General features: G+C 42.8%; 1 protein-coding gene across 5 annotated transcripts in view; it reads right to left on the reverse strand.

Moving 5' to 3' along the window:
* Window positions 1-13,995: 13,995 nt before the first annotated feature.
* Window positions 13,996-17,292, reverse strand: part of LOC122793658 (zinc-binding protein A33-like) — a 990,434-nt gene continuing 987,137 nt past the window's right edge. For all 5 annotated transcript variants that reach the window (XM_044061879.1, XM_044061880.1, XM_044061882.1 and 2 more), the window contains one exon: window positions 13,996-14,814. In XM_044061879.1, coding sequence (XP_043917814.1) covers window positions 14,261-14,814 — 554 coding nt within the window. In that variant the 3' untranslated portion in view covers window positions 13,996-14,260. The remainder of the gene's footprint in view (window positions 14,815-17,292) is intronic.

A 17,292-nucleotide genomic window follows, 5' to 3' on the forward strand; every position in this document is an offset into this window, starting at 1 on the left:
TGAGCACCGGCGACTGGCCTGGAAGAGGCTTTGTCGTCTGTTTTGGGCCTCGGATGCCTGTCCTTTTCCTTGTCTTTGCGTTTTATGAATTCCGGTCGGTTGTTCCGACAGTATTATGTAGTTAAACCTACGGCCAAAGTAATGCAATGCAAAATCAAACTGACTCTTAATAGCGCGTTTGTTGAATCTAGCACAAAACCTGCAACTAGTAACGTCGTGGTCAGGGCCTAGGCAAGGAATACAGTAAGAGTGAAAATCCTTATGAGGTATTTGCTTCCCACAAGAAATACAATTATTAACTTTTACTGACATCGGTCTGGAGCAAGAAAAGTTTCCCCAACGGGGTACTTAGCTTTATTGAAGACTTTGGTTCTGAAATTCGATTTCAAAAATCTCAGGAGTCGGCCGACCGGCACTTGCGAACTGCTTTTGCTTCGGGCACCGCGCGGCAAGAAAGACTGAAGAAAATGGCATCGGCTGCATCTTATATAAACTTGGCGCTCTGACGTTAGGGAAGAAGTGACATCAACAGACACTGGACCAAGACTTTGGAACTCGGGCCGACTGCGGTTGGCCTGGCAGCAGGATAACCCAAGTGTAATGACTGCAACAGTGAAACATTATGAACATCTTGTAAGAGTCAGGTACTCTGCAATACCAGTCAGGTTTTCTGGGAGCTGGTCTGGGGACAGGCTAGATTCCAAGAAAGCATCATCTACAATGTCCAGAACAGGAGGGATAGCTAAAGGCCTGTGTTTCGGAAGGAGTAAGAATTCCCTAAGCCTCTTTTCGGAGTCAGAGTAATCCTGGCTTTCCCAGCGGAAATGCTCCCTAAGAGTGTGCAAGGTTTCACCAAAAGGAAAATCTTCTGGAGGGGAAGCAGAGGGAATAGAATCCTCTGCATCAGAATCCTCATAGGTAGATAAGGGCAAATCCTGGTAATCAGAAGAAACAGAAATATCAGAATCCTGATCAGAAGGAAAATCAGTTCTAGGTCTCAAAGGGGGAAGGCTGGCTTCCCCTAATTAAAGTAATAAGGTCTTCAGCCATTCTAAGCATTTGCTTTTTAGGCATATGGGCCTGACCATGCGGTTTAGACGTTGATTTTTTAGGCGTGGGTCGAGTTTTAGGCCTGGATGAAGAAGATGGCATTGGTTTAAAATGCAAGTCTGTAGGCCTGAATACACCCTAAGAAACCGGTGCCTGCACAGTGGCTCCTGACCCATCCACGGTAGAGACATCCGCAGGTTCCATAGTCGAAGAAGCATCTCGCGGCTTACCGGATTCCGAATGGGTCTCAGTAGAGGCCTGCGAATCTGAAGTAGCAGGTACCAGGGGCTGCAAAAGCACCTGAGTACCGGCGGACTGGCGACTAGCTTAACAGTAGCGTCGTCGGCAGTTTTGGACCTATGCGGTCTGTCTCTGTCTTTATCCTCTTTTTCAGAATATCAGTAGTCGGATGGCTTACCAAAGCCATTTTTGGATAGTTATATCGAGTACCAAAATAATTTTCTGCAAAAATAGACGACGAATAGTTTGGGAGTTGAATAAGGCACAAAATCGACATCGAGGGACGTCGTGGTCTGGGCCTAGGCAAGGAATGCAGTACAAATTAAAATATTTATGAGGTATTTGCTTTCCACAGGTAAGACAATTGTTAACTTTTACTGACATTGGTTAAGAGCAAGAAAACGGATCCCCAACGGGGTACTTCGCTTTTTTGAAGACTTCGGTTCTGAAACTCAAAAACAAAAATTTCAGGAGTCAGTCGACAGGCACTTGCAGACTGCTTCTGGCACCGCGCGGCAAGAAAGACTGACGTAATGGTGTCGGCTGCAAGTTTTATACCCCTGACGATGTAATGACTGCAACAGTGAAACACAAAGAACATCACTAGATCTGTGTTGCCTTCTTCCACCCTCCTCAAATGATAGGTTACTTGATCTATATGAATTAGATGCTGGAAGCTTTTAGACATTTGAATCCAAGGCTCAGGCTCCTCCCCCTACCCATAATGTTTCCTTATTCACAACACCTTGGGGGTGAGTTTGCCTGCTTAAAGAGAAAGATTCCCCATCAACAGCAAAAACACAGACATGAATATATGGAAAAATTCACTCTCAACACTAATTAATATAAGGGCTCTTGAGAAGGTCAGTGCAGTCATTTGAGAGCCCTGGAATAGTACATCTGGCAGTGGGAAGGAAGGAGGGAGGGAAGGTTGAGAAGAGCAGACGATGACAACATGGACCTAGAGTTATGGTAAGTACATTATTTTCATATCCAGTGCGGTCTCTTCAGTTCACCTCAACTGATGAGATAGAAAACCCCAGGAGGTCTCATGGAATGATATTCCAGAGGATGGTGAAGCCATCTAAACTGCAAATCCAATTTGCAGTAGGTTATGAATATATGCACAGTGGACCAAGTGCTTGCAGCACAAATGTCATCAATTGGAACTCTGGAAAAGAAGGCTGTGGAAATTGAAACTGCTCTAGCAAGAATAAGCTTTAGCACTGTGAGGCAAGGACAACCCTTTAGATTTGTAAGCAGCAGTAATACAGACAGCCACCTGGAAAGCGTGACGTTAGTAATACCATTTCCCAACTTAACAGGAGAGAAGTAGATAAGGAGTTGGTCTGTTCTCCAAAAATTCTTAGTGCAGTCTAAGTAGAATCGGACCCGATGATAAACATCGAACAAATGCAAGTTATACTTCCCTTTATTGGGAACATTTCTAAAGAATACTGGCAAGTTAATGGTCTGATTCAAGATAAAATCTGAAAATTCAGAGAGACACCTTATTGTGAAATATCAAGTAGAGTGGCTTGTAGGAAGGACCTTGGAGCTCTGAAATCCTTTGGGAGGATGTGACTGCCACCAGAAAAAAACATTTTCCAAGAGAGAAATGTCAGCTCTGCTATAGCAGCAGGTTCAAAGGGGGGGTTGGTTATGGCATGGAGTAAGAAAGTGACATCCCAAGGTTGGACAGGGTCCCTTAGGACTTTTGATTATTTCAGCAAAGCAATAGCAGTATCATCTGCTCCCACATGAAAATTAGAGATAGCAGTCATTCAAACCTTGACAGTAGAATAATTTGCATCTTCCCGAAACAGACTAGCTAGGAAATCTAAAATAGAAGGGAGAGGGGATGAAAAAGAACTTACACCCCTGGAGGAAGCCCAAATGGAAAATCTTTTCCACTTACTTCTATAAACCTTTCTAATAGAAGGTTTCTGATAGGATGTCAAGATATAAAGGACAGGGGAGGAAAGCTTGGACTTTCTCGTTATCATTGAAACTGGAGAAACCATGTAGATAGTCTCAGAGTTTCTTTGTCTGGATGAGGCTTGCCGGATGGATGAGAGATAAGGTCTAGAAAAGGTTCCAGCACTCAAAGCTGGTGCATCAAATAAGGCCACAGAAAAGGGAACAATACTTGACAAGGCTACAGGAGGCACACAGGATCACTGTTGGCTTTCTGAAAAAACTTCAGTATGACGGAAGTGGGTGGATAAGTGCTAAGAGACCCTGAGGGCAAATGTGGATCACAGTGCACACCTCAGTGACTCTCTCTCCTATGGGACAGGACAAAGCAGCTACTGCACTTGAAATTGGAAGGTTTCGCAAACAGACTGCAACATGGCTGGCCCCAATGTTTGAAGATCTGGACAGCCTCCAACTGACTTCAAGATTAGTGGCGAGGCAGTAGAATGGGCCTGCTGAGCCTGTCTGCTAAAAAATTAGCTTTCCCCGGGATGTGCACTGCAACCAGAAAGCACTGGAATGACATCGCCCACTACCAACCCATCAAGGCTTCTTGACATAATGGGTACTAGTGTGTCCACCCCTTGTTTGCTGATGTACCAGACCAACGTGTCTATCTGGATCAAAATCACACCCCTGGGAAGTGAGTCCTGAAAAGCCTGCAACTCAAACAGGTCACCCCTTATTTTCAGGGCACTGATGTGAAGATAGGCCTCTAAGGAAGCCAACTTGCCTTGGACTGTCTTTCTCTCGATATGCTCTTCCCAACTACAGAAGGGAAACATCCATGTTCACTGTGATAAGCGGGGTAAAGCAGAATAAAGGGTGACCTACAGAGACTAGACCATTACTGAACATGTTTGTCATGAGACCAGGGCAGTGCCCGGAACTGAAAATGATTGGCTCCAAGCATAAAGTGGAGGAACACTGTGGACTGTCTGGCTATTTTTATGCAATAGCAGGCATCCTGAAGGTCTGTCAAAGCACATCCAGTTGTCCTTACTCAGAAGAGGTAAAATGGATTGAACCATGACCATCTAGAATTTTATTTGTTTCACAAACTTGTTCAGCTGGCTGTGTCCAAAATTGGTCTAAGGTCCCCATTTCTCTTTGGAACCAAAAAGAATCTTGAATAGATTCTGATTCCTTGCTGGTCTGGGTAGGACCTCCTGAATGACTCACTTGTCTATCAGCTTTACAGTTTCTTGGGTTGCTGCTTTTCTCAGTCAGGGTGAAACAGCAGGAAGTCTTTCTTTTGAGCAGTTTTGGGGTAGGGTAGCCCCAAGTCCATATGCCTCATTTTTGCAAGTATGCTTCTTGTCTACTTCTGCGGCTGGAGGTTCTGTGGAAGACTCAGAAGCAGAGAGGGAGTCCACAATGTGAACTGCATTGAGACGTATCGAAATTGGCTGTCCGGAGGAAACAAGGAGGAGGGTCCGAAGATTTCAGCAGGGGTCTAGATGGTTCCAAATGTGGGAAAGATACCTCTTCTCTAGATTTAGACAGAATTCTTTCAAAAGCTGAAGTTGAAACCAGCTCTGAGAGAAGCTTTGTGGGATACAATGAACCCAACAAATACACCAGAGCCAAGCTGTTGAGAGCTGAACAGCCAAGTGGAAGGGAAGGCTCAGAGAACCTCAAAAAAGATCTCTACCCACCAGCACTGGTCCAAGGCTCTTCATTCAGGAAACACTCAAGATCAGACTCTGTCAGAGTCAAACGAGTAAGTGATACTGTCAATAGTTAAAGATGCCCATGCTATTGGCTTCAATGCAGGTAGTCCCAGGGAAACCCACAGATCCAAGGGCAATGGACAAAGTCAGATCACTGAAGGAGAAACTAAGAAAAACTGTAGGGCCAAGTTCATGACCTTCCAACAGTGGGAGATGCAGGGAGAGCCCACAACTGAATATGAGTCTTCAAAAACGTCTTCTTCATCCTGTCCACATCTGTCTTGGACAGGCTTTTCTTCAAAAACCTTAAGGAATAAGTCATCAATTGTGGCCTAGAGGACCAATGAAAGGATCTCTCCATGAGAAAAGGGGAAAGGAGCAGAGGATTGACTGGCTCTGGGGAAAAACTTGCTTCTGCAGTAGGTGGAGTAGGTGACCAGATCATAATGAGTTCCAACAAAAGAACTGAATCCAAATATTTTAGGAGCTTTAGTGCCAGACTCAACAGTCCTGGAGGCTCTCTTCTAAGCTTCTTTCTAATGGGGTTTTATCCCTTCTAACAAGATTTTTATTCTTTGGAAGACTCCTTTTCCATTGCTCTATATTTGTCTTTTGCCTCATCTCCCGTACTTTTCTTTCCTGATTCCTTGTTACAGGATGTGCTGGACTGGAAGGAGGTAAATTCCCCACCGTGGCTGGCAGAAGATACAAAAGTTTAGACTTATGGTCTGCAAGAGTCCTAGCCCCAAAGGCAGAGCATGAACAACAATCCTTGACTAGGTGGGAAGCTACCAAGCAACAGACACACTTTGAATGTGTGTCTTGAGTGGGAATCCTATGACCATAAGCAGTACATTTCTTAAAACCCAAGGCCTTGGACATGTTTGGTGAAAGAAAAAAAGACACGCAACTGGAAAAGAAAAAGTTCCACAAACGCTAAGCACAAAGATAAAAAGCTATACTACATGGAGTATTACCAGAAAACTCTCAACATAAAAATCTGAAACTGATCTATACAGAAGACCTTTTTTTGTTTTTTGTTAGGGGAAGTTAAAGGTGTGAACGGAGGAGGGGAGGGCAAAGAAAGGAAAATGGAAAGCTAAGCTTTTAAATGGAGGAGAGAGAAAGCCAAGAAGAAAATACAATGAATATAGGCAAAATTCCAGAAAAAAAGTTCAGTTATTTGAAACAAAAACCCGAAGAACCAAGCAGTGAGCCAATGGCAATGTCTGAAGCATATGAGCGACAAATGATATCTGAGGTACCGTGATGATGGAGGGGAATTATGGTACAGGGAAAAGCCTGAGCCTTGGATCCAAATATCTAAAAGCTTCCTGCATCTGAGCCATATGGATCTGCTAACTGAGCAGATGAGGTAGAAGGAAAAGATAACACAATTTTTTTTGTACTTGCACTGCCCACACCCCCAAACACACACACACACCAACTCCACAAACACAGGTAAAAGAGAAAAGACCAAACATGCACTTCAGTCACTAACTATACCAGTAATGATTCCCTATGGAAAAAGTACAGTTGTGTACACTTACCATAAATGTAGATGTTAGAGTGTATTCACTGTTGCAGTCATTACATTTGGGTAATCTGCTGGCAAATTGCCCTCAGTTAGCCTGATTAACAAAGTCTTGGGTCCTGCGTCGGTTGCTGTCCCTTCTTCAATTACGTCAGGGGTATAAAACATGCAGCCAACGCCATTACATCAGTTTTTCTTGCCCCAGATGTCAGGTGCCCCCCAAATGGAGAGCAAATAAAATTAAAAAACACAAAAAGTATACCTCCAACCCAAAAGCAAATACACCAAAAGGGCTTTTAAGCATAGTAAAAGAAAGTAGAGGTATAGCCAGAGAAAAATAGGGGGCTGGTGGGAGGGTAACCAGGACTGCAACAGTGAATACACTCGAACATCTACATTTATGGTAAATGTACACAACTGTACTATGTTCTTCGTGTTTCACTGTTGCAGTCATTACATTTGGGTAGATTCCCAAAGCTATGGTTGGGTGGAGGGAATTATACAACATTAGGACCAGCTATAAGGCCCTGCAGGACAGCAGTGGCAAAGCCAGCTCTGGATTTAGAGAAAAGTGGTCAATGGTAATGTTAAAGTATGAACTGAGCTCCAGGTAGCAGCTTCTAGAATGTCCCTGGTAGGAACACCTCTGAGAAAGGCTGTTGAAGTACTTACAGCCCTGGTGGAATGGGATCTGATCCCCTGGGTGATAGTTTTTCCATGGTGCTTATAGCAGAAACAAATACAATGGTTTATCCATTTGGAAATGGTTTCCTTTGAAACAGCCTTTCCCTCTGCCCCTGCAGCAAACGCTACCAGCAGTTGTTCTGATTTTCTTTGAGACTTAGTCCTGTTTAAGTAAAATCTAGGTTGCCTGTGTACATCCAATGAGTGCAAAATCTGTTCTCCCTTGTTCTGTGGATTGGGAAAGAAAGCTGGCAAATGAATAGTCTGATTAAGAGCCACATTGGATACCACCTTAGGCATGAAGGATGGGTTGGTTCTGAGTGATACCCTGTCCGTATGAAAAATGATGAAAGGCTCCACTGCCATAAGAGCCTGTAATTTGGAAATCCTTCTTGCTGAAGTGACTGCTAAATGGAAAGCTGTTTTCCAGGATAGAAATTTTAAGTCTGCAGTTGCAGCTGGCTTGAAAGGAGGGAGAGTAAGTTTCGCCAATACAAAATTAAGGTCCCAGGCAGGGGTTGGAGTTCTCCTGGGTGGTCTTAAGCTTTTGGCACCTCTGAGATGCTGCTTTAGCAGTGGATGAGAGAAGAGGGGAGGATGAGAGAAAAGGGGAGGCTCTGTGTTGTAATGAGCTGAAATGGCTGAAGCATGGATTTTTATGGAAGAAACGGACAGGCCCTTGTGAAGCATCTCAGTTAAGTATTGTAAAATCTGAGGAATGCTGGGCACTGCTGTGCTTATCCCTTGAGATTGATTCCAGGCATATAATCTTTTCCATTTGTCAGCATAAGATTTTCTAGTACTAGGTCTTCTCACCTCCAAAATGACATCCTTCACAAGCTTGCTGAGGGATGCCAAGAGTGAATTTAGGTGCTTAGCTATGCTGCAAGATTCAAAGTTTGGAGCTGAGTGTGCAGAGTTTGGTTGTTCTGCTGAGACAGTAAGTAAGGTGTCTGAGGCAGGTGTCACGGTGGAAGGTGTGACACACTGCACAGGAGTGTGTACCAGTGTTGGCGAGGCCAGCCTGGAGCAATCAAAATCATTCTTGGTTTGTCCTGTTTGACTTTTAGTAGAACTTTCGAGAGCAGAGGCAGAGGGGGAAAGGCATAGACTGATAGGTTTTTCCAGCTGAAGGACAGAGCACCCACTTTCAAGGCTTTTTTGTGATGAGTTCTTGTGCAAAATTTGTCCAACTGATAGTTCTGGGGTGAGGCAAAAAGATCTATGTCTGGGCTCCCCCATTTGCGTGTCAACATGTTGAAAATCCGTGGTTCCAGGTTCCATTTGTGCGGGTCCATGAGGTTTCTGCTTAGTTTGTCTGCCAGCTTTCCTGGCAGGAACTGAGCTTGTAGTTGTACTAGATAGGTCAAGGTTGTGTTCCACAATGCCATGGCTAGTCTGCAAAGGGGGTAGGAGTGTGTACCCCCCTGCTTGTTTACGTACCACATAACTGTTGTGTTGTCCGTCTATATCAGTAATTGTCCTGGAAGAAGGTAGTCCTTGAAGGCTGTCAGTGTATTCTGTACAGCTAGCATTTCTTTTTGATTTATGTGAAGGTGCATTTGTTTTGGGCTCCATTTTCCCTGCATGCACTTCCCTGCCAGATGAGCACCCCATGCATAGTCTGATGCATCTGTAGTTAGGGTTTGGGCAGCAGAGGGTGGTGTGAATGGCAATCCCTTGTTCTGGTGGCAGGCTTCTGCCCACCATAGGAACTCTAGGCGCAGGCAAGGTATGATAGGAATCATGGTTTCCAGGCTGTTACAATGCTGACTGCATAGACTTTTTAAAATACCACTGAAGTTTCCTCATATGCAGTCTTGCATATGGAATTGGAAGAATGCAGGAGGCCATGAACCCCAAGGCTTGCAGTATTTGCCTTGCAGAAAGCAGGCTTTTTGTGGCCACCTGTTTGAAATAAGTCACCAAATTAATTTGCTTCTCTGGTATAAGGAAAGCCATCTGGGCAGTTGTATTCAAGCTTGCACCCAGGAATGTATTTTTTGAGAGGGTACCAGTTGTGATTTCTTTTCGTTTACAGTGTACCATAGATAAGTTAGAACCCTTTTTACAAACGCCAGATGTTTTAGAAGTATGTCCTTGTTTTCTGCCTGAATTAGACAATCGTCCAGGTATGGATATATATGAATATTTCTTTGCCTGAAAAATGCAATTACTGGAGCCAGGGACTTTGTAAAGACCATGGGCGCGGTAGATAGGCCAAAGGGCAGTGCAGAGAACTGGTAATGCAAGTGGCCTGCTTTGAAGCTAGAGTTGCCAACCAGGCATCTTTGCCTAGCATAGGAAGCAACTGATAAAGAGATGTCCAGAAAGGTGTTTAGAGTAGATAAGTCCAAAACTGGATGCCAAGATTGGTCTTTTCTGGGTACCAGGAAAAGTCTGGAATAGAAACCTTGTCCCTTTTCCTCTTATGGTACTAGTTGAATAGCCGCCATGCTCATGAGGGAAAGTACTTGTTTCTGGGCCTCTGCCCACTGATTTGGAGGCAGGTCTGGCTATCGTTTTGGAATTGACAACATGTGGAAATGAAATCTGTATCCCTGAGATACTACATTTAAAACCCATTTGTCCTGGGTTATAAGTTGCCAGTTTTTGTATGAAGAGCCAGTTTCCCCCCCAAAGGGGCGGCTAAAAGGTAAGTGCTTGGTAAGTGTAAAGGGAAGTCATTGAGACTGCTTACCACAGGGAGGTGTCTTGTTGTTTCCAGATTTGGAAGAGGAGGCACCCCATTGTTTTGTTCTGAAAGTCCCTTGGGACTGAAACCTGGTGCCTTTGGAATGTCTGGGTTTGACTTGAGTGGCTCTCGAAGGAACTGGAAAGGACCTGTTCTTAGTAGGCCAGTGTCTACTAAGTCTTGGAGGTTGCACTTGCAAGAAAACTTTCACAGTTTGCATAGATTTAGCTTTATCTTCCAACTTTTTTAGAACTTCTTCAGCCTTATTACCAAAGAGACGGTCCTGTTGTAAAGGAGCATCCAACAATTTTGCTTTAGCTCTGAGCCAAGCATGCCTTCTTAGCATAGACCCAGTTACAGCAGCCCTGCAAGAGGCCTCCAAAGAATCAAAACCACATTGCAAAGTATGTTTTCCAACTTGTTCAGCTGAATGCAATAAATCCTGTATATCTTTATTTTCCACACATTCAGAAATCAACATAATTTTCTGTTTAAGCAGTCCCATGATATGCTGCTAATATTTTAGCATATGAAATTGACAGTTTAAAGCCCTGATTGCCAAGGTTGCAGAAGTGTAAACTTTCTTAAACCATCTATCCAGTGCCCTCGAATCTCTATCAGAAGGGGTAGGATTTTTAGCAGTAGAAGCCTTAATGCCCTTGGGACCCTGAGAAATGGTTTCAGGATCTGCAATTGGATTTTTGAAAAGGAATTTGTGGGAGTCAGGAACCCTGTAGTATCTGTCTGGCTTACAAGGAGCCAGAGGCAGAGAATCAGGAGCCATACTAGATTCTGAAAAAACATCATCAACAATATCTGGAACAGGAGGTATAGCCAAAGGCCTATGCTGAGGAAGAAGAAAATCCCTAAGTCTCTTTTTAGACTCAGAAAAATCCTGACTTTTCCACTGGAAATGTTCCCTTAAGGTACGCAAAGTTTCCCCACAAGAAAAATCCTCAGGGGGAGAAGCAGAAGTAATGGAATCTTCTGCATCAGAGTCCTCATAAGTAGGTATAGACAATTCCTGTTCATTAGAAGAGTCAGAAGAAATAGAATCCTGTTCCGAAGATTCATAATCAATATCTTGCCTAGGCCTCTTAGAAGGGAGGGTTGGCTAACCCTGATCAGAGTAATTAAATCTTCAGCCATTTTGATAATTTGTTTTTTAGGCATAGGGGCCTGCACAAGTGGCCTAGGCGTCGTTTTTTAGGCATAGGTCGAGATTTTGGACTTAGCTTTGAAGACGGCATCGATCTAATATACAAATCTGTAGGCCTGAAAACACCCTCAGAAGCCGGTGCCTGCACAGTGGCTCCGGACCCATCCAAGGTAGAGACATTCGCGGGTTCCATAATTGAAGCATCTCGTGGCATACTGGACTCCGAATGGGTCTCAGTAGAGGCCTGCGAATCAGATGTTGCGGGTATCGGGCTGCGAAAAGCACCTCACTGAGCACTGGCGGACTGGCGACTGGCTTAAGAGAAGCGTCATCGGCAGTTTTGGACCTCAACAGCCTGGCGTTCTTTTTCTTTGCGTTTTTTAGGTATTCCGGTAGTCGGATTGCTAACCGACGACATTTCTGGATAATTAAAGTGTGAGCCAAAAAATTCAGAAGCAAAAATGTACCGTTTGATAGTGCGTTGATTAAATAAAGCACAGAACCGACTGCAAGGTAAGTAGTGGTCAGGGCCTAGGCAAGGAATACAGTACAAATGAAAATCCTTATGAGGTATTTGCTTCCCACAAGTAATGCAATTATTAACTTTTACTGACATCGGTAATGAGCAAGAAAAAGTTTCCCCAATGAGGTACTTAGCTTTTTAGTTGAAGACTTCAGATCTGAAAATCTGAAACGAAAATTTCAGGAGTCGGCCGACCTGCACACTTGCGAACTGCTTCTGCTTTGGGCACCGCGCGGCAAGAAAGACTGATGTAATGGCATCGGCTGCATGTTTTATACCCCTGACGACCTGACGTCATGGAAGAAGGGACAGCAACCGGCCTTGGGACCCAAGACTTTGTTAATCAGGCCGACTGAGGGCAACCTGCCAGCAGATTACGCAAATGTAATGACTGCAACAGTGAAACCACGAAGAACATCAGTAATAGGGGAGTTGAACTTGATCACAAGGAAATTCATCCATTTTGCATCAGATGAGGTGTAGGGAATCCAAGTAAAGCTTACCTTGGAAACTTTAGATTGAAAAGGATAAAGAAAGCACATGGGATGATATTAAAACTGATGAGAAAATTTGTATTAAAAATATGTTTCCTTTTTTTTTATCAGCTTTATTGAATCATCACTTGTTACGCAAAGAAAAAAATATATATTTGCTTATTTCCTTTTCCTAGCTGCCAGGTTTATAAATGTAAATTCTTGCTGCAATGGCATTACATGGGATTACAACTAAATGACTTACTAAAGCATTGAGAACTACGATGGATGACCAAAAAAGTTAGAGGAGTAAGTTTACTTTAATATTCAGACATATAATTTAAATGATTTGTTTAATGGGTCATAAGCAATACTGGAATGAAGAAAAAAAATAAGTTCCAAGTTTCATTAAATTTTATACTTTTTATTCTTTTCCTTGGTTTGTTATTTATTGAACAAAGTATTTTATAAAAAAAGACAATACCGCATGGATATTTTAACAGGAAAATCTCTGAGCATGGGTTTGGCTTAAAATTCCAAGATGGGCTCAAAACGGTCTGCCTGACTGGAAGTAAAGGGTGGGACTTATTAAAGAAGAGCCATTAAACAGTGAAGTGCTGTAAAAGATGGTACAATTGAAATTCTCTTTAATGTAGCTGAGTGAAATACTGCAATAGGTGGAACAGCGTAATCAGTTTGTATGTCAATGGTAAAAAGACTGGTGTGGCAATCACAGCTATAGGGATGAGAGAGACGGATGTCCACGAAAGATTTGTAAAGACGGTCACAAAGAAGGTCATGCAAAAAAGTGAAAGGACATGCAATCCCAAGGTGGTGGTGGACCCACAGAAAATAGTCATGATGGATAAACCCCAAAGTAGGTCTGAGAAAGAAAAGCATTTTGGAATAATCATCTCTAGGATTAAACATCCTATGTAATATGAAAGGGAAGCAGGAAAGAAGGGACAATACAATGCTGCCATACTTAGGAGGAGGAATGATCGTCAGATATCCTAGCACCATTCTTTCAATGCAATAGGTAGTAGTAAGGCCATGTACGAAAGTACAAGATAGAGATCTGGTAGCGATATGTGTAAAAAGATATCAGGTTGTAGACTACAATACAGGATTACCACAATGATGTATTTTACTGAAAGGCTAGGGCATGATCAGAGTCTTGGAAATCCACCACATACATATGAGAAAACAGAAGAGAAAGAGGATATGACTAAGAAACATTACTTCCTCTGGGGAGACTTAACAGATGTGCAGCTGAAGAAGAGTACATGTTGAAAAGGGCACAGATGGGAGGAGCTGAATGGGATTTTTTACATATGAATATATACACGGCCTATAACAAAGCACTACTACCCAAAGGAGATGAAAGAATCAAAGAATGCATTGCAGAGTAGTTCAAAGGGGTTTAAACTTGCCTAGCAGAAAGCAAGAAAAAAATGTGATGGGGGTGTGTGTGTGTGTGTGGGGGGGTAAGCTATGTGGATGTAAACCACTGGTGGTCTTCCATTAATATCTTCATAACATGGTACGCAGGCGCAAGAATAGACTAGTTCACATGTGGTGCTCAAGTGAAACAGCAGGAGAACCTAGCACAACTTGACTGGTACCACAGAAAGGAAGATGACTGTCCTTTTTACATAAAGCTAACAAAAATGGCTTTCTAAGGGATCCAAATGCATACGAATAGTATCCAGACTTGCACAGCTCAGCAAACACATCCTCCTTGGAATTCACTCTAAAATGAACGTGCAAAAGGTTATGCAACATATAAGTGGCATGATTGAATAAACTGTATGACAAATTACCAAAGATTCTGACTTTGCATTTTACCAATCTAAACTGCACAGTTTAAACTACACTGAAGAGTTTGTATTTATTTTTCTTTTTTTTATTTTCTTGAAGAGAAATTGGTTAGGACAGGCCCAGCTGAGATACTGTATCTCATGTTTTTTTGTTTTGTTTTTTTTTCCAGCTAGGCTGTTACTCATTTTTACAGCTGAAAAGACTGCTATAGAGAAAGGTGCTTCATTTCAGTCAAGGTTCCACATGAGCAGGTTGTTTTGCTATGACTCAAATCTGGGACTACATCTGTCCTCAAACACATTCGCCTTCATGATTTTCTTCTGTTCTGTGATATGTGTGCCATGCTTGTATGCAACCAGACAATGAACAGTATAATCTTGACATATGAAGACATTATCTTTAAGAAAAACTGATCCCTCTTAAAAGTACAATTATTCCTTTGTAACAGTTATCTTAAGAGGGCAGATTCTGAGGGGTTCCGATTTGGTGTCCCCTTCATTTACACCCTGAAAAAAGTAAGGGCAAAGTCTTTCTGTAAAACGCTCTATAAATGTGAAAATGTGAGTCATATCCTCAGCATTGTAAAATGACAATTTTCCTTTTTCATAGTCCAGTGAAACTTTAATCTTCCGCGGTTTGCTTTGCAGAGTTAGTGGTGTCCACCGGGAAGTACAACCATAATACTCCTCCCCATTTCTTAGCGCTATTGCCCAGAAACCTTTCTCTGGGCTCAAAGTAATCTTTCCCTTTCGGCAGATGGAGTCCCTGGCCACACCCACATCCCATTCAGGCTTGCAGCCTACATCTACTTCCCATGTGTGTTTTCCATAACGGAAGCCGTTTGATCCTAGTACACAAGCACAAAGATTAAATCTTTCTTGATTGTCTGGCAACTGCATCACTGATGGGCTATGGCTGATGGTTGTCAAATCCTCAGACAGCAACAGAAATGGGCTAGCTGTGTTGGGATCCAAAGTAACAGGAACTGAAAAAAAGCAGAAAAAGTATTAACTGTTACAGTTCATCTGTGCCAACAGTAAATCATTATTGTACCACTCCATCTGCCATCTAAGTCATGTACTACACTAAAGTTAACACAAACAATTACTCTCAAAAACTGAATTTTTCCAGTTAGCTTAGTGGTACTGTATTAATTTCGTTTTAATTTTTAACACCATGTTTCCTGTTTGCGGTACTGTTTTCTGGAATGCACTGTGACCATTCTCTGCTCTTATGACCACTCTCTTGCTGCACTCTTTGCCACTAATAAAGCAGCAAAGAATGTTGCTGTGCAGTGTCCTAGTTAACAATGCAATGCACACATTCCTAGATATACCAGTTGGGGGAGGGGGCACGAGATGCAATGAAGCAGCTCAGCTATCAGCTCATATAAAAGATCATACAGGCATTCTTGTGGCTGTGTCCCTGGAGTCAACAATGCACAGGGTACTGCAATAAAGACAGGGAAGACTGTATCACAGATTACCACTCAACTGTCCATTAATCACTTAACAAATGAGTGCAAGAGGAACTTCAGAAACCATCCCTGTACAACCCACAGTAGCTGGATCACACTCCAAAGACGCCCCAACAAGAATATATTTAACTAGTCAATTTACAATTTCTTATTAATTTTTCACCAAATAAAAATTCAAGCCCCTCTACCCTTAATGATCCCATCCATTCTTTCTGACACACAGCATTTTAGGATACTGAAAGAGGGAGACAAATACCACGGATTCCAGTAAAGTATCCAGTGGAAGTGGAGTATTAAAAGAGTATTCATATACTCCTATATAGAGACCAGAAAGCACACTGCAAACAAATGATACTCTGGACCTAGAGCAAGTGGATCAAGCCAGTAAGTTCCAGCTAGAGTGTACACACACTCCCTAGCTGACTTGTACTTTTACAGTCCCTAGTTACAAAAACAGTAGTACCTCACACCTTTCCCAGGGTGGAGTTCCTGAAACAAAGCTCAAATGAATTTAGACAACTTTTGCGGTCGTAAAAAAGATACATTATGAACATCTAATTATATGGTTGTTTTCCATACATGTATATATAAATATATTATAAACAACCATTCAAATGTACAAATTGTGTGTGTATATGTATATAAGTTCACAGGTTAAGTACTAGGCTAGCTGCCCTTGCAGGCCATTTCAAGCCTTGCTAATTTCTCTTTGTGCTTGAAATAACCTATCCCGTTTTGATTATAGATTGGCCTTCCGCATACCATGCTTGATAAAGTACAGTTTTGTACCTACCATAAATGTAGATGTCCGAACAGGATAGCATCTGCAGTCCTAACAAATGGGTTGTCCTGTCGTCAGGCAGCCCTTCGGTCGGCCGGATTCCAAAGTCTGGGTCTGGCCTCGGCTGGTGTCGCACTTCACCCGACGTCATCTCTGCTGGTCTTCGGGTATAAAGGCATCAGCCGACGCCATTTTCCTCAGAGTTTCTTGCCCCAGATGCCAGTTGCCCTCTTGGTAAGCTAAATTTTTTTGGATAAATGCCAATGTTTCCAAAAAAGTAGAAGGCAAACACAAAAAACAAGCATGTATGTACATATATACAAACAAATACACCATAAGAAATCCCCCCCAGCTAGCTATTAGGTGGGTAAATACCCTAGGAGTACCACAGAGGGGAAGGAGGAGGGTAATCCTGACTGCAGATGCTATCCTGTTCGGACATCTACATTTATGGTAGGTACAAAACTGTACTATGTCCTTCAAGGATGCATCTGCAGTCCTAACAAATGGGTAGAATACCATAGCCAAACTAGGGGAGGAGGAAGAAGAATTATGGTGTAGTTAGGATCCCTTGCAAAACAGCAGTGGCAAACCCTGCACGGGATCTAGAGTATAGAGGTAAGTTATAATGCTTGGCAAATGTATGCACGGAGGTCCAAGTAGCAGCCTCAATAATGTCCTTGGTAGCCACTCCTCGTAAGAAAGCTGTGGTAGTGGCTGTAGCCCTTGCAGAATGAGGCCTTATGTTCTGTGGAATTTGCTTTCCATGGTAGGAGTAACAGAATCTTATGCAATTTCATATCCACTTGGAGAATGTCTGTTTGGAAATTGCTTTTCCTTCCCTTCCTGTTGCATAAGCTACTAGAAGCTGGTCAGTTTTTCTATTGCCCTTGGTTCTGTCCAGGTAGTAGCGCAACTGTCTATGTACATCCAAGGTATGCAGCAGTCTTTCCCCCCTGTTCTGTGGATTGGGGAAGAAGGTAGGTAGGTGGATTGCCTGGTTTAGAGACACTCTGGATACCACCTTAGGCATAAATGTAGGATTAGTTCTCATGGACACTCTATCTTGATGGAAGATTAGGAAGGGCTGTACTGCCATTAAGGCCTGTAGTTCCGAAACCCTTCTTGCTGAAATAATTGCCAGTAGGAAAGCAGTTTTCCAGGATAGGTGTTGAAGATCTGCTGTTGCGGCTGGTTCGAATGGA

Source organism: Protopterus annectens, chromosome 2.part0 (assembly GCF_019279795.1).
Source record: "Protopterus annectens isolate FY-2018-M chromosome 2.part0, PAN1.0, whole genome shotgun sequence".
NCBI classification, from domain to species: Eukaryota; Metazoa; Chordata; order Ceratodontiformes; family Protopteridae; genus Protopterus; species Protopterus annectens.